This window comes from Juglans regia, chromosome 8 (genome assembly GCF_001411555.2).
Source record: "Juglans regia cultivar Chandler chromosome 8, Walnut 2.0, whole genome shotgun sequence".
NCBI lineage: Eukaryota > Viridiplantae > Streptophyta > Magnoliopsida > Fagales > Juglandaceae > Juglans > Juglans regia.
In genome coordinates, this window is record NC_049908.1 from 24,144,868 (window position 1) to 24,163,480 (window position 18,613).

General features: G+C 35.0%; 1 protein-coding gene across 1 annotated transcript; it reads right to left on the bottom strand.

Moving 5' to 3' along the window:
* Nucleotides 1–12,114: 12,114 nt before the first annotated feature.
* Nucleotides 12,115–16,637, bottom strand: LOC108983870 (RNA demethylase ALKBH9B-like). Its single transcript, XM_018955644.2, has 6 exons — nt 16,358–16,637; nt 15,375–16,016; nt 13,726–13,811; nt 13,301–13,611; nt 13,028–13,099; nt 12,115–12,926 (listed from the first exon to the last, which is right to left on the bottom strand). Exons 1-6 carry the CDS (start codon nt 16,524–16,526, stop codon nt 12,578–12,580), a joined length of 1,629 nt encoding a protein of 542 aa, XP_018811189.2. The 5' UTR covers nt 16,527–16,637; the 3' UTR covers nt 12,115–12,577.
* Nucleotides 16,638–18,613: the final 1,976 nt, after the last annotated feature.

Here is an 18,613-nt window from a genome sequence, read left to right on the forward strand (position 1 = left end):
TAAGCTAATATATACAGATAGAACCATGCTGATCTTTTATGTTTTTAAAAGATGAGAAAATACTCCATGAAAGATGATGTTACCACCTAATAATTATCCATTAAGGAGTTGTTTGGATTCAGAGATGAGTAGAGATGATTTGTGAATAGTATAATAAAAATTAAATTGTTTATTATATTTTGTGTATGAATTTGAAAAAGTTGTTTTACAATTTTAAAAAGTTGAATTGTTTATTATATTTTGTGTAAGAATTTAAAAAAATTATAATAACGAGATGAGATGAGTTGATGTGGGTTTTGAATTCAAACGAGGCAATGCTGGCCGGAGCTAGCTAGTTGGCTTAATTGGCAAGGACTTTTGTCTTGGCTGTATGCTCATAGATTTAAGATTTGAACCCTTAACGATGCGTTTGAATATTGAGCTGAGTTGAGTTCTTTATGAATAGTAGTGAGTTGAGTGGGTAGAGTGAGTTATGTGAGACCCATCTAAAATGAATTTAAATGTGTTTGGATGTTAAAATGAGTTTAGTACTATTTGTGAGAAATTGAAAAAATTTGTGGGTCTCACGTATAAAGATGTGTTGAGTTGAAAAATGTTTTGAGTCTCATGTCTAAGGAAGTTTTGAGTTAAGATGAGTTTAGTAATTTGAGAGTTGAGTATTTGGATGTTAGACTCAGTTTAAAATTAGATTGAACTCAGTTGATCTCATTAACCGAGTTTTACAACCAAATGAGAACTTAGACGCAAACAATTTTTAGAGACCCCGTACGTATTCCAATTAACTAGTTTGATAATTTACCTTATTCATGTGATGGCCGGGGAAGCATAATACAAGTCTGAAGTTAAACAAACTTAATACAAGTTGCATTAGCACGGCTTCTGAGAGTGCTTCTCAATCCATTATCTATATCATGCACGCTATCAAATAACATTTTAGATTATACCATGCTGCATGCTGCATGCAGGGCTAGTTCATGATATATATCGAGTACAAATGATGCCTTTGCGTGGTACTAAGGTGGATGATCAAGGCCATGAGGTACGTTATACGTAGTATATAGTTGGTAATAATAAATAGCTAGCAGTACATGATCGATGAGTATGATCAGTTGGTGATCTTTGATCATCAAGTTCATTAATCTTTCTTAAACGTCCAAAGATTATTTAATAATCTTTGCGTCCAGCTTTCTATAAGCGGAGTCTATTTTCTGTCATCTCATTTTTGTTCTGTGATTTGAGGCATTAGTACTACTACAGCTAGCAGCTTGTCGTCTCATCTTGCTAAAATTGGGTCTCATTCATCATGATCACTTGGAAAAATAGATAAATAAAAAAAATAAAAAAAAAAGCGTCATATATAACTACAGACCAATCCATGCAAGAGTTTGAATAATTAATATTATCTATTTTGTTTTAATTTTAAGTTTTTGAGTAAATGGAAATATTCAATATCTCCTTGAATTCTATCTGTAAACAGTCTCATTCCCTTTTTTCTACAATTCTGACTGTTTCAGTCTCTCTTTCTCTACCTCTCTCTATATGTCCCTCTCAATTTCAACTTTTACAGATTGCATAATTTGTTTGATTTTGACATTATCATCATGAGATTTGCCTTTCCTTATCATGCATTTACATGGGGTTTCTCTCTCTCTCTCTCTCACTCATCCAAAATCCTGAGCTGCTTACCTCATAAGGGAGTGCCCTAGTGTGCACTGTGCACAGCCGCAGTAGTACACTCCCTTTTCTTTCGGGTAATCATCCTCTTGCCCTTATTTTCTACCCATATCTCTCAATACACATCACAGTATTATTTCCATATCTCTCTCTCTCTCTCTCTCTCTCTAGACTTCTACTAACCTCATCTTCTTCTTTCCTGCTACGTATAAGATACAGACCAAACCCTACCCACAAGCTGTTTTGTTTCTCTTTTTCTCTTTGGTTTTGTTAATTATAAGTTTATCTAATTTTAAGGTTTTGTTAATTATAATATCTGGAGTTTCCATTATTTTGATTCACATGATATCGATATTAAGAATATTGACATTGGTTTCATTAAATTTATCTCTAAAATTTGATAAAAATTACATATTTTTCATAAATCCAAAACCTCCCTAGCCATTACCCCACATTAGATTAATTATTAGATTAGTCAAAATAATAATATAATATTATTTTTTTAATAATAATATTTTTAATTTATTTCTTTTCATATTTTACAATTATACTAACTATATGTTAATTAATAATTTAATTTGATACTTAAATTATTATTTCTCAACTTAAATATATTGTACCTCAAAATTAAAAAATAATAATTTAAGTAAATAAAATAATGGTTACAGAGTGTGAACAGTTAATTATCTTTAAATTTGGTGATAAACTTAAATGTACTGTAGTTTAAAGTTGAAGATTTTAATATATGCTGAATCCAATGCAGTGATTTTAAACACAAATTCATCGAATTTTGAAGATGACACTCATGATTTGATCATGAGTCCAATGCCAATGCTCTTACAAAATAAAGTTCATATATAAACTAATACGTACGGTTTGTTGTAGTGCATCAAATTATCAATTACGTGCATTAATTTTACTATAAATTAAGTAAATTTAATATATTATATGATCTTTTTTTTTACATAATATATTATATGATCTAACCATATTAATTTATAAAATTTACTTTTTAAAAGTCTTTTTGTACAACCTATATATATATATATCACTCCTAATTTTTACGTAAAAAGATCTCTAAAATTCTCAGTTTTCATATAACTTAATTTTAAAATAATGAAATATATAAACCTCAAATGTACGTATAAGTCTTGCACAATTTCTATATAAAAAGTAGATCTCACTATATGAAAAAGTATGGAAATTTTAATTTTTTTTTATGGAAGTCACTTTTTTACAAAAGAAATTACTTACGTAAGTTTTGTACATTTAAGGTAGCTTTAATATGGCAATGTTGGCAAAACAGGGGTGGAGGTTACTAAAAGAGCCTCAATCCTTGGTTGCTAAAATTTTTAAGGAAAAATACTATAAGCATTCAAAGGTTCTGGAGGCATCACTTGGCAGATTCCCTTCTCTAATCTGGAGAAGTGTATGGGCAGCTATGGAGGTGGTAAGGGAAGGGGCTATATGGAGGGTGGGGAATGGTAAGGATATTAAGATCTGGGGACAGAAATGGTTGCCTACCAAAACTACATACTGTGTTCAGTCTCCTGTATCGATGCTGCAAGATGATGCAAAGGTTTGTGAATTAATTGATGAGGAAAATAGATGCTGGAAGTTGGATATGGTAAATGCAGTGTTGTCAAAGGAAGAAGCTGAGATTGTGAGATCAATCCCTATCAGTCAAAGGGGTATAGCATATAAGCTAGTGTGGGGTCAAACAAAGAATGGGAAGTACTCGGTGAGGAGTGCTTACCATATGGTCCAGCAAAGGCTTTTGCAGACAGGTGGTGAGCCTTCTAATTCTGAGAAAAGAAATGAGATATGGTCAAAAATGTGGAGAATGAATGTACCAGCTGCTACAAAGCTGTTTGTGTGGAGAGCTGTGAGTGATTTATTGCCCACAAGGAAAAACCTCTGGAAGAAAAAGATTGTAGAGGATCCCTTGTGCCCAATTTGCAACTTGAATGAAGAAACAATATCTCATGTAATGTGGTCTTGCCCTGCAACAGTTGATGTATGGGGGGATACAAGGAGCCCGATAAGTAAGTGGCCTTCTGGAGATTGTAATTTTGAACAAAAATGGTTGGACTTGTGCAGAGTTATGAATCGGGAAAGCATTGAGAAGGTGGCTGTAATAATGAGGGGTATTTGGTATAGAAGAAATAAATATGTCTTTGAAAACAAATTTTGGAGGCCTGGTAATGTAGTGCAGATGGCAGTTACGGGATTGGAGGACTATTACTCAGTAAATGAGAAAAAAACTGGTTTGAACAAGGGGAAGGGAGAGGATAGAGGAGAAAGTCATTGGAGATGTCCTGTTGATGTAGATTTCAAAGTAAATTTTGATGGGGCCTTTGACCAGAGTAGCTCAAAGATTGGAATGGGGGTGGTAATAAGAGATAAGAAGGGGAGGTTGTTGCTGCTTTGAGTGCTTCACGAAGGGAAGGCCAAAATGCATTTGTGGCAGAGGGTATGGCATTATGGAGAGCAATGGAATTCTGCTTAGAGATTGGCATGGTGGATGTGGAGTTTGAAGGAGACTCAAAAGAATTGATTGAAGTTGTGATGTCAGATGAAGAAGAGGATTCCAGATGGGGACAGATTGTTGAAGATATAAAACAACTAAGGCATCAGTACAGCAACTGGAAGGTGGTCTTCAATTATAGGGAAAGTAACGAAGTAGCTCACAACTTGGCAAAAATGGCACTTTTGTATGATGAGGAATTTGTTTGGATAGAAGAAGTACCAAACTCGATACAACAGTATATTGTAAAGGACAATCTTTGTAACGATTTACAGTAAATGAAAGTTGATGAAATGATTCAAAAAAAAAAAAAAGGTAGCTCGTCCCTAACATTATTCGAATTTAAATGAGTAGTTTGAAATTCACACGCTGTAATATTTTCGTTTATCACCCCTTGGATTTTAGTATCACAATATATATATATATATATATATATATATATATATATATACACTATATCATTATGAATATGCATGTCAATCAATCAAAGCGCGCGATATGTGATATTTCATTTCCACGTTAACCACTCAATTAAATAATTATAGAAAGGTAGATTTTAAAAGCCAAGACTTAGAACTTTAAAACCCACGAATATGTATTGGAAAAAAAATATATAAAGAATCAGGAAAAATTATAAAAGTGAAAAAAAAAATAAGAACCAACTATAATAATAATAATAATACAACTAAAAATTAAAGAAAAAAATAATTATATAAAACATAAATAATATAAAAATTAAAACTATAAAATAGCTTAAGAGAGAGATATATATATATATATATATAATTTTTTTAAAAAATATAAGTTAGAAAAGAGGTTAGGGATCTCACCTTTGCCCTAGCCTCTCCCTCAAGGAAGTAGGCCTACTACTCCCATGGGAGACACCCATTTCCGCACCACTTGGGCGGAGGGGCCTTCTATGAAATCCGTACTGTATGGGTGGGTGGCCTTACCCAACTGTCTAGTGGGCAAATTGGCCTATGGGTCGTCCACCTGCTTGTGTGCCACAATGGACCTATAGACTCGTTGTGCCCATAACTTGTTTTTAAAAGCCTTTATGGCTATTTGTGGGTGCATAACCTGTTTTTAAAGGCCCTTTTGGCTATATGTGGGCCCATAACCTGTTTTTAAATTTTTGACTATATGTGGGCCCATAACCTATTTTTAAAAGGCCAGTTTGATTATTTGTGGGCCTAATTTTTGCTATTGGTGGGTTCCAAAAACAAAACACATATTAGGGTTTCTTTTGTGAGGCTGCATTATAGGTCAACGATCTCTCGTTGATCTCGTCTCAACGGTGCCCCAACCTCTTCTTGAGATGACAATGGCACATCGAGCGCCAAAACTTATTGATGGGGAATTGTGTTTTCAATTTTCAAAGGAGGAGATATCTCCCATTCAACATAAACTTTTTGTTTCTCCATTGTTTTGAAGTTTCTTCAGCAGCCGCCATAATTGGATGCCATCCGCTCATTCATTCATAGACGTTGGGGTCTAGCAGAATGCCAGTTATATCCACTATGCAACACCCGCAGAATGTCTTTGTTCATATGTCTTCGGAAGCGGATTTCCTGCAAGCATTATCTCGTGAAGCATGCGAGGTTGATGGTGTTCCCTATTGTGCATTTCATTAGAAGCCTAATTTTAATGAAGATGAAGAGCCTTCCTTTGTTCTAGTGTGGATCTTGATGCCAGGCTTGCCCCAAACTTTTATCATGATCAGTCTTTTCTCAGAATCCTTACGGCACCAATAGGACGGTTCATTCGTCGTGATAACCCTACAAGATGTGCAACTCGCAATGATGGTGCTCGGCTCTGTTTGGAGATGGATGCTGCCAAGTAACCAATTCCTTATTTCTGGATTGGGTCCCTTGTTTTGGAGACGAGTAGAAAGCAGGAGATTGTTTATGAGACTCTTCCCGCGTTTTGTTGTCGTTGCAAAGTGCAGGGATACAACGCACGTACATGTCGTTCTAGTAATTAGGTTGTTACTGGGAAAAAGGTCTGAGTTCGAAAGAAAGGTCCTGTTGCAAGTGAGTTGAAAGAGGAAAACCCTAATATGGAGGAGGACATGAAGGCGGTGAAGGAAGGTGATAAAGGACAAGAGGACTCAACACTTGCTCTTAATGATGTAAATCTGGAGGAGGTTAATGAAACTGGTGGACTGGAAATGGTTGTTCGTGATGAAGTAGCAGATACTCAGTTTGAGAGAACTATTTTTAATGTGACAAAAGATGATGTACATCCAGTGATCCAGATCAGTTCTAGGGATGTGGGGAATGAGATCTTGAGGGAAGGGGATGAGGAGAATATGATGGGATATCTGTCAGGAACAAAAAATAACCCTGAGGGGGATGGTGCAGGTCAGTCGAAACTGGAGATATATCATAGGGAAGAGGAGATTGCTTTGGATCCAGAACCGAAGACAAATACTAGGATATTTTCTAAGCATAAAAACTATGCCATTGAAACGGAGGGAGACGACTTGAAAAAGAACGCTACAAAAAAACAACTTGAGAAAAAGAGGAGTTCTACACGGGTGCTCACCTGTACCACTAAACTGTCTTTATGATAGGGTCTTTGTTTGCATGGAATATATGTAGGGGTGGACCTATGAAAGGGCAGGGGGCCATGGCCCCCCGAAGGTTTGAAAAAAATAATAATATATATTAATTTTTTATGATTTAATAGGATTATATTAATCTTATCTCGTGTTGGCCCCCTCTCTAAAAATTATCTTGGCCCCCTCTCTAAAAATTATCTTGGCCCCCTCTACAAAATTATTTTAATCTTACAAATTATTTTGATCTAGAAATAAATAAAAAAATATTTTATTATAGTTTTAGTTTTGCTCGACCCTCCTACAACAAATTCCTGATTCCGCCACTGAATATACGGGGGGTTGGAACTTCAAGGGGCAGGTTAAAGGAATTGATTTCTAAGTATAAACCAATGATAGTAGCATTGATGGAACCTTTCTTACAGTACGAAAAAGCACAAGGTTTGATGAGAACTTTAAAGTTTGATAATGTTATCTCTAATGAAGAGTATGGTGGGGAGATTTGGGTGCTCTAGAAGGATGAAGTGTTAGTGCAGGTCATTCAGAAGGGTATGCAGTTTATATTGTTGCGACTAGGGGATGGTGATCAGAAGTTTTTGTGTATTTTTGTTTATGCAAAGTGTAATATGCATGAACGACAGGTTCTATGGGAAGAACATGGTTATCAAAATTTAGGCTCTGAGCTTTGTATCATTGCAGTTGACTTCAATATAATTCATAAAGATTTGAAACCGAGGGGTGGGAGGCCGAGACCAAGAGCTGCTATAGAGGATTTTAATAACTGGATACACCAAGGTGGCTTGATTGAATTAAATACAAAGAGTAGGAGTTTTTCTTGGTGTAACAGTCAAGGGGGTTTATCCAGAAGTTGGGCTAAGTTGGATCGGGTATTCATGGATGCAAGCTTACTCACCAGCTTTCATAATGCAGTTTGTTCTTATTTGCCGAGGTCTATGTCGGATCACTCCCCTATGCTCATTGATTTTAACCAAGATCATTTTCTATATGGTCCTTCCCCATTTCGGGTCCACCAAATGTGGGCTAACCATTAAGATTTTGTCAGTTGTGTTCAGAATGTTTGGAAGGATGCTGCTAGTGGTGTGAGGGCTCCTTAAGCTTGCTGGTAAACTAAAAAAATTGAAGGTGGCCTTGAGAGAATGGAACAAGGTGGTTTTTGGGAGAACTGAAGTGAAGATTAGGGAGCTCGAGGATCATGTTGAGGGGTTGGATCGCAGCCTTCAGCTTGGTTGGGATGAAGAAGTTGAGAGGGACCTGATTCAGTCGTGCATGGAACTGTCCTGTTGGAGATTCAGAGAAGATACACGGCTGGCTCAAATGGCATGCTGAGGGTGACCAAAACTCTAAATGTTTCCATGTATGTTTAGCAAATGAAAGGTGGAAGAGGGTCTTGAAGATAAGATTATAGGATGACATTTTTTTTTACTCACCAGAAGCAATTCACCAAGGGATCGTGGATTATTTTTCTGGTTTCCCCAAATAGGATCATCATAGGGTGGTTCTGGATCTTTCTTCCCTCATTTCGCCGGTTATTTCGATGGAGGAGAGTGAGAGAATATGCAAAGATACATCTATGAAAGAGGTGTATGATGCCTTTATTTCTATTCCCTCAAATAGTACACCGGGTCTAGATGGGTTTGGATCGGGGTTCTTTAAAAGTTCTTGGGATGTGGTGAAGGAAGATGTTTTAGAAGCTATTATGGAATTTTTCTTGCAAAAACAGTTGCCTAGAATTTATACAGCATCTTACGTGGTTTTCATTCCAAAGGTGGAGATTCCAATGGGGTTTGATAAGTTTAGGCCTATCAACCTTTGTTATGTGATTTATAAAGTTTGTTCAAAGGTGATTGTTAATCGTTTGACAGGTCTCCTCCTAAAGATGATCTCTCCCGAGTAGGAAGCCTTTATTCCTAGACAGAGCATTTTTTTAAAATATTAGTCTCACGCAGGAAATGGTTTAATCCATTCATAAGAAGACTCGTGGTGGAAATGTCATGCTTAATGTGGACATGGCTAAGGCATATGACCGGATTGATTGGGAGTTCTTGCTGGCGGTCCTACATTATTTCGGCTTCTCTACACAGGTTTGTGATTTAATCCGAGCCTGTATTTCATTGTCCCGGTATTCAATTATTATGAATGGTACTACAAAATGTTTCTTTCAAGGAGGCCAAGGATTGCGTCAAGAGGACAATCTTTCTCCTTACTTGTTTATTATTTTACAAGAGGTTCTTTCAAAACTCATAAAGCAAAATGTGGCGGCGAAGCGGCTTGGGCAGTTTTCACAAGCTAGAGGTGCAACTCTGATCTCTCATCTCATGTATGCAGATGATGTGGTTATTTTTACAAATGGAGGATCGAGATCTGTTCGGGGATTCTTAGAATTGTTGGCCAAGTATGAGGAGTAGTCAGGTCAAGAGTTAAGTAAAGAGAAAACTGCCATATTTTTCTCTAATAAAATTCCTTTGGCACGGAAGAGAGCTCTAAAGCAAATAGAAAAATTATATTCCTAAGCCTCATACACCACACACCATCCTTTTTATGATTTCTTTAATTTTATTCTCTTATCAAATGTGTGGTATGTGGATTATGAGTAGAATAATTCAATTATTTTAAGAATAATAAAATCAAAAAAAAATTTTAAAAAATTTTAAAAAAATAAAAATATATTGGTGTGTGGTGTATGGGCTTATGAATAGCAATGCTCGTATATATATATATATATATATAAATATATAATAAAAATGCGAGCAGGCAGGTGTGGATCCCCACCCTGCATTTTTTTTTTCCCCCTTTCAACCGTCTGCCCACCCACCCATTTGGTGCATGTGGGCAAGCTTTCAACCCGTCCAATTACATTTTTGGGTAGGTCAGATACGAGTACCTGCCCATCACCTCTACAAGAAAGGATCCTAAATCAGGCCTAATCTGGGTAGGAGGAACCTTGACTCAGATATCGCCTAGGTCAAAAGGAAAAAACTCCTCCTATAATCCAAACCATGCTTGAGTCATGATTTTTATATATGTTGCGATAAAGGGATACATGCCCTCTTCTACAATTTAGATACGTGCCCTCTTCTACAATTTAGACGTGATCGTCACGATAAAGGGATGCCGCCTCTCCTAATTAGGAGGAGGGTCTCCTTTTGACCTTAGTGTCACTGGAGTAGGATTCCCTGAGCCATATTAGTTTATCAATGGGAGTAAAAGGGAAGATCGTTGGTTGTAGGCCTGTGTAAAAACCCGCTTAACCCGACCCAACCCGACTCGAAAATTTGGTTTTAATTACATCTCGGGTTCGACCCATACAACCCGCCTCTTAAAACACGAAATCTAGCCACCCACCTCCCCATTTCTCTTTGCATCGCCTCTATTCCCCCCCACTCCACTTCTCTTCGTCACGACCCTATCATCCACAACCCGAGAGTTTGAAATGATTTACTTGGAGCGATGGACGACGCGTGGCGAAAGCTACAAGTTTTACTAGGAGAGAATCAATGGATCATTTTGTTTGCTTCGTTCGGTTTGCATTGACTTCTCTTCTCTTCTCCTCCTTCCAATGTTCAAGTTTTGGTATTTTCGTCTTTGCTTTTCCTTTATTTTTTACCTGGTTTCCTTTCTCTGCTTTCATGGGCGGTGGGCCTTGCTGGCTATGGCATTCAATGGCTTGTGATTACTAGTATCATCACCTTGCCTTACGTTTCGAATAAGACGATGATATGTTGATGGGTCTTCCTGCTTTTTTACACATGCTTAATCTGAACATTTTGTCTTGATGCCATTTAACAAGTATAAAACTTGTTTCTTTTTTTCTTTTCAATAATTGTATGCTGTGGGAATCTCTGATTAATACCGCATCTTGGTGCGAAAACACGATATTTTCTTAAGTACTCGATTTTGGGTATAAGCTTTTCTTCGACACTAGTGGAAAGCAAATACGTGTGCTTGTTTGTCTTGGAGATGCCGATACTTAGAGGCAATTCAGTACACACCCAAAGTTCAAACAAAAAAAAAAAAAAAAAGGTCGAACCCAACTAGAAACCGTCAATATGGTTGTTGGGTCGGTCCAAAAACATGGCCAGATTGCTCAGGTTGCAAGCCTAGCTGGCCTCCCATTGATTTATGTTTTAGAATAAACTTACATGCAAGTATCTTTATTGATACACTAAACACATGATTGTTTACACGGAAGTATAACATATTAGTTTACAAAAAAAAAAAAAAATTTAGGCCTCAAAATCCACCTCAACTCATCATTACAATTTTTTCAAATTTTCACACAAAATATAATAAACAATTCAATTTTTTCAAATCCTAAAATAATTTTCTCAAATTCTCACACAAAATATAATAAATAATTTAACTTTTATTCTACTATTCACAAATCATCTCAACCCATCTTAACTCATTTCTAAATCCAAACCACTCCTAAGATCTTTTTTTTATGAATATAACGAATTATATAATAAGTGATGTGTTACATACGTACCATGGTTTTAAGCAGTATAATTTTTTTAATATTTTTTTTTATTCAGATTTTTAATATTTTTATTTATTTATTTATTTAATATTTTAATTAGATTTTAATTTATTTATTTTCTTATCTTTATTTGTTTGGTGTGGTTATATTATTAATATTAGCTTTTTTACTTCTTGTTATTTATTTAAATATTTTATTTTTATATTTTTTTTAAGTTTTAATAACTTATGGTTTCAGAATATATTTAATATTTTTTATAAATATTTTAATTGGAGTCATTGACGTGGAAATGAAATGTGTTAATGTGTAGGCTGAAGGCAATATAGTGAAAATCCAAAGACTTTGTATGTAATTAACCCTTTTATCTAATTGTACACATGATCACTTTGAAAGACTGACCTTGCTAGATGCATTAATATATATATATATATATATATATATAGTACTATATACTTACAATTTTACTTACACTTTTATTTACAAGATTTATTTTGTTAATTTTCTTTTTAAATTCAAATTTTAAATCTTAAATTTTATAATTTCCAACGTATCAATAACCAACTCGAGAAATAAATTTTTTATAAATTTTTCTCCAAGTACATTTAGCATTTTCATATATATATATATATATATATATAGAGAGAGAGAGAGAGAGATCAGCAAATCAAAGTATATTTTTTTTTTCTAGATGACATCATCAAAAGCTTTTTATATTAGTAATCATGCATGTTTGGCAACACAGATTTCTGGGATTTTGTGATATATTTAGAACATACAGAAGTATAAAATTGGTTGTAAGTGTAAATATTAATTACTCCATCCAATTACCATCATGTACATGATAAGCAAAAGTCATGTGCTGCCAAATTAATCATACTGCATGTAGTTCCAGTGGTCAAATTACATCATCCAACTAATTCATGATCATTTTAATAATAGAAATTAAGTACATTAACTCACCCAGTTTACAAATTTCATTACTCTGAAAAAATGCCGGAAAATAAATCAAAACATACCAACTTAATTAGTGATACATACATTTAAGCAAATTCACCATAAGAATCCTCAATAATGCACACAATCAGCCAATCCTTCGTCAGGATACAGCTCGAATCAGGATTCAAACCGTCAGAATTTTCTCCGGCCAGCTTGTCCACCACATTAGACCAACTTTGTTACCTTCACAAGCTTTGCCTCTGCCCCTTGGAACTGAAGTATTCTAATAAAGACCGCATCCAAACAAACAGCAATACATAGTACATAGCTGAAATCAAGACGCTTGGCTCTTGGTAATGATGCAACCATCAGCTGCCTAAGTTCACCCTACTCTCCTCCTGTTTGGAGGCACTCCTCGACTCCAACTTGATTCACGAGGCTCTCTATAGGTGTCAACTCCCTCAGCAGATCCCCTTGATCTTGTGTTAACTGGTCTCCAACTTGATTCATGAGGCCGTCGATAGGTGTCACTTCCCTCGGCAGATCCCCTTGATTCCATGTTAACTGGTCTTCGAAATGACTGCTTCATATATCGGTCGGGCTTTGGAGCATTTAACCTTTTCTCTTTCTCCACTTGATATGGCAATGGTTGAATACCCAGCAAATCAGGTTCTTCAACATACCCAATCGGCCTTTTGGATTCATCCATTCTTCTAAATGTGATTGATATCCTAAAAAAATATAACAAAGGGACACGTTAGCATTAATCGAAAGCCACCTGTAGAACATCTACAAGCAAACAAGAATTATCCTATATAGTTTTAACACCTACCTCTTTGTAGGAACTGCAGGCACACAATGCTTAGCCACGTCAGCCCCATTTCCATTCAAGACAAGAACAGATCTGGAGAAAAAAATACTGACTCAATAATTGTTCTAAAATTTTAAAAATATGGAATGATAAAGGTTCCACTTTGGCAAATGTAATGTCAGTTAAGCTGTGAAGAGGGCGAGAGAAAAACAATAAAATAATAATGAGAAAAAGCAGTAGAGAATATGAGAAAGGACAGAAAAACAGGAAAAAAATTCAGCACATCATACTTACCCAACAGGGAGTGGGATTGCACAGGCGCCATCAAAATCGCCAGGACCCAAAATCTTCAAGTTCGATCCAAAAATGATATCACATTCACTTAGAAAAGACACAGTGCAGAAAGGCCGCACAAAATCATGGTTGTCAATGTGCGGAGGTATACAGTCCCCTTCTTCATAGATGTTGACAATGCAACTATCAGGTACACAGGTCGGAGGAAGTACATGCCATCCGATCAGCCTTTTAACGATCATCTTGAAAAGATAAGGCATAGGATCTACAGTATTGTCATGGAGGATACCAGGTGGGTTACCATTTTTATCCTGGCACAAATAGAAAACTACTTAGCAGTTTATCATCAAACTTTTTTCTGTAATTATACTGATGACACCAGAGTTAATGAGAAACTAGGAGTACTGGTAGTTGGAAAAACTAACCGTTGCATAATTGTAACAGCACCCAAATTGGATAGTTACACGTCCCTTCCCCCTCATCCACTTAGTGGGTGCCGTATATGTCCGTTCTGAAAGAAGTTTAGAGATACTTAAATACCTCAGAATATGTTCCCAAATCAGTTAACAAAAAACATCATAAAAGAAAAAACAAAGGAAATAGAAAGAAAAACTTTGTTTCAGAGAAAGAAGGAAAAGAAAGTCCAATCCAAACCAATTCATGGATACAAAAATAAGATAGACCTCAGGGCAATAAAATTGTACATATTTTCCTGACTCAATGAAAGAAACACGTGCATAAAATCAAAATTTGATCATCGTGCATTTAGAGCTTCCAAATCGACAATCAGTACCTATTAATTGTCCCAGTAGCCAAGCAATAATAAATAGAAGGAAAAATTTGAGGTAAGAATATATCACATTGGCACTTACAATCAGGTGAGAAACATTCCTACAAATGGAGAAGATGGCAAACCATAGTACAGATTACATTTGGGCTACAATATTATTTGCATCTGCCTAAGAGTATATACTTGTGGGTGAAGCTCCTATTTGGCATTGTCTTTTTACAGCTATTACACACCAAGATAATAGTACTAGTAATAATAATAATAATAATAATAATAAATTCCCAGATAGGAAAATAGTATCTTTTCTGTTTAGCACTTGAAATATTGATTATAAAAATGTGCCTCCAATTAATATTAATGAATAACTACAAGAGAAAGGAAATTATTAGTATAAAAACCACAAGCACCTCAACCAATGATGCTGCTCAAACTCCCCCTCAAACACTAATAGTAAGAAAATATGTAAAGTCTAATGATTCTTGGATCTCTACCTTACATATTGACCCAATTCCCATTCAAGATGCCTAGGTCAGAAACTCCTACTTGCTCAATGATTTCAAATAAACAACAAAAGGACCAAACTCACCTATCAATAAACCAATGATTGCTTATACTAAATACAAGATTACACCAATATGGAGAACGAGAATCCACCACAACCATCAACAGCAACCAATGCAAAGCAATCTATGTGGAGCAATCTGTAAATAGAACTGGAACGAAATGATTAAATTGATATATCTTCATGTGACAAGAGTGGGTGAATACAGTTTAAATTGTAGAAATCTAACAAAACTGTAGGTTCACCACATGCATCTCTAAAGCTATAGAGTACATGAGTCTGTAATGTTGATGCCCGTGCACGCACGTATGTGTGAGAGAGACAAAAAGAGAGCAATTCTAGATAATATACACGGGCAGTATAAATAACAGAACAACCATATAACTATAATGCCTTGCCAAACAAACGAACAATCTAACAAATAACACTTCCTAATACCATTTTCGGGGCATGCACATTGCAGCCATTGCAAGAACAACGAATTACCACAAAACGGAATGTTCCTTTCCTAGTTACAGTGACCATTGTTTTTTATAAGTATGAAGAATTTATTAATTCACATAATTAGGCATAGCAGTTACAGTGACCAATTAATATAAACACACCCACGCATGTAAACCTCAATACCAACCTTCATTAGCCAATCGGAGTAATCCAAACAAAAAAGTAAACACAACTCTGAAGATTTGCAAAAAACAAAAAGACCCAGTAATCGAACTAACCTTTTAATTCCCCTTTCCTCCCCTTCTCCTGATATATATACACAGTATCCACTATCTTCTTCTGCTCCGCCGCACTAAAGATACCAGTGTGAAGCTCAAGTCCCTCAAGAATATTAACAAGCTTTCCCCTAAGTCTTTCAAAGCAAATAAAGTCTTTCTCTCTCTTCACTTTCATGAACCGAGTGTACTCCCTCTGTTCCCTTGACAGGTTTGTCTTCGGCTTCTCAACTGCCTTCATCGATATCCTCAATTTCCCAGTGGCAGCATTCACATCAACCACCCGTTTGGCTGTTGTTTCAGAGTCCTCCTCCACCTCCTCAACCTTCTCCTCTTCCCCGAACTCGTCTTCTTCCTCCTGTGCTATGTCGGCCCAAGACATCCGATGATGGCTCGGCGATCCGCTCGTAGACTGTTCGCGAGCCACAGGTCCAGACCACCCGTCTTTCCAGCTACCGATTGAATTGGTGTCACAGTTCTCATCGTGATCGTCACTCACCTCTTGCTGCACCTCTTGATTTACCTCTTGCTGCTCCTCTTGATTCACCTCTTGCTGCAATTTGGGTATATCCGAATTCGAAGGATCCGAATTTAAAGGATCTGAATTCTCATTCGGGCGCTCAGGTCCGGCATCGGCATCAAGTTCTACAAGACCAATTAACAATTAAAATGTCAATAATAAACAATAATAAAGATGAACAAAAACCCTAATAGAAGTCCCAGAAAAGCACAAGCAACCTGAGAAACGAAATCCATAGAGAAAAGCAAAAGTCTAACGTTATCATGTAAAAGACGCTAATTTAGGAAAAATAACGCTATCCAAAAAACATAGAAAGATCGAAGAGAATAAAAGGAACCATATTTTCAAAAGGAACAATCCCGTTCCCAATAACTTCACCGCGAAGCAATTTGGGTTAACTAAAAAGCAGAGAGTAACAAAATAAAACCCAAAACCAAAATCTAAAGTTAAGATTAAGGGCGGGTACCATGGCCGAGAGAGCGGACGCGATCCGAGAGGGTTTGGGAGCAGTCGGGGCAGAGATCTCTGGAGAGGAAGGGGAGCCAGGTGGTGAGGAACTCGGAGGCGGTTCGGAGCTCGGAGGGCTCGAACTTGAGGAGTAAAGGGTCACTCGGTGGGACCGAGCGATCATCCATGGCTGAGTCGACTCGGACGGGAGTAATCGGCGACAGGAGTGTTGGGAACAAAAGGAAAAAGGGTTTTGTTGAGGTTAAGGTCGAGAATCGCTTTGCAAGTGGCTATACGAGGAGGATACAGATGTATTTATAGGTAATGCCAAGGAAAGATTACCGGTTAATTCCTATTCAAATTTGTACAACTTTTTCTATTCGGATTATCCGTTTCAGTTTCCTATTAGGATTTGTATTTTGTACACTAGATTTTTGTCCCTAACAGAAAAAGGAATAATAATTATGAAAAATTATATTTACAGTCCACTTAGTGGGGACTATACACGTAGTTTAATTGATAAATGATGGTAAAATGAGAAAAAATATCATTTTAAAAAATATATTATTATAAATTTAAATTTTTTTTAAACATAACTGTATGGATTTATATGAACGGTCTCTATTTGGAAACTATATATAGACTAACACAATATTATAAGGGAATCAGGATATATCTCGACTCAATTTTTGAATATTCTTTTAATTTTCAAATATACGATGTGAGTTGTATAAGAATAATAATACTATTTAAGAGAGAAGTATTATTATTCTTATACCGGTACTATCTTTCTTTATGCCGCAGTATATTTAGCTTAGCGTGCTGTTCTTTAAATATTTCACCTAGTTGTCAAAGTATAAAAAAAGTGTGAGAAAATGGTTGACAAGAATTTTAGTCAATTTTCATAAATCTTTTAATTATTTCATCTTATTTCATCTCAACATTTAAGATCAGTTAAATATAAATATTTTTCAATAAATATATAGTGCTACTATATCATTCAAGTTTAATATTACTATATCACCCAAGTTTACCTATTTGATGTGTCCCTAAAGCACATTGTACTTTTCTTTTTTTGTCTTTTTTTTTTAAATATTTTTTAAGCACCTTTAAATATTTAAAAAAAATTCAATACACTAATAGTTACTTCCTTAACCATCAAGTAAAAAAATTAAGAAATAAAATAAAATCTATGAGGGGTAAACTTAGACATCATAGTATCATTTTTCTTTTTCAATTTTAATTTTTCATTTTTTGCATCTAATTATTATCTAATCATTACAACTTTTTTAAATTTTCAAATAAAATACAAAAAATAATTCAATTTTTTTAAATTCTAAAAAAAAATTATATTCTAACCTTCTTTTAATTTTATAATTTTTTTATTTAACTTTTTCTCTCTTATTTTTCAAAATCCCATAAAAATCTTAATTCAAACTATCTCATTCTTATTCACAAATTTCTCATCTCATCTCATTTGTATAATCAAACGAGGCCTTACACTTACAATAAATACATACATAAATGTGTGTGTATATTAATGCCTTCTTTACCTCTTGGTTTTGCTATCTAGAAATTCTTTAATTATAAAGAGATCTCATAAAAATAAATAAATAAATTAATATAGCTTGAAATAATACATTAGATTCTAAAATTATTTTTACCATAAAATTAATATGATCTATCATATGAATTCACATTAATTTATGAACTTATTTTTATAAATTTATTTATGAGATTAGCACTTCTCTTTACTATAAAAAGAGTCTCGACTTTATGGAATAAACAAACTTTTATGGGAAGCAAGTTTTAGAAAATGCGTTTTTAAGTTTTTTGCAACAGTTTTGAACCTCTACGTCACGATTTCATTCAATTCAAATTATTATAATGCACTAATCCCAGAGATTCTCGGAATTAACTCATATTACCTGTTAATCAATTTTAATAATGTTAATATATTTTTTAAATCTAAATATATACTTTCAAATGCTCCAAACCAAACATATATACCTCTAATTTAATTAACTATGCATAATGATATATCAAATCATTAATACCATAAATTAAATAAAATAGATTAACTTCTCCACATGTTTCAATTAACGTAATAAAATTAAAGGAAAATCATACCTTACTACGTTGTACCACCCGTTTAGTTTTTGGAAAATGCTACATGCCCCGCTGGGGGCTCCAGCTGGGAGCTCCCGCTGGGCATTTAACATTTTTTTATCTATTTATTTTAGTTTTTTTAATATAAATATTATTAATAATTTTA

Excerpts from the sequence above, each read along its gene's own strand:
- LOC108983870 (XM_018955644.2), bottom strand. The coding sequence starts at position 16,526 with ATGGATGATCGCTCGGTCCCACCGAGTGACCCTTTACTCCTCAAGTTC. Across the intron at positions 16,017-16,357 it reads CGTCCGCTCTCTCGGCCATG|AACTTGATGCCGATGCCGGA; the intron begins GTACCCGCCCTT and ends TTGGTCTTGTAG. Across the intron at positions 12,927-13,027 it reads CCTGCAGTTCCTACAAAGAG|GATATCAATCACATTTAGAA; the intron begins GTAGGTGTTAAA and ends ATATTTTTTTAG.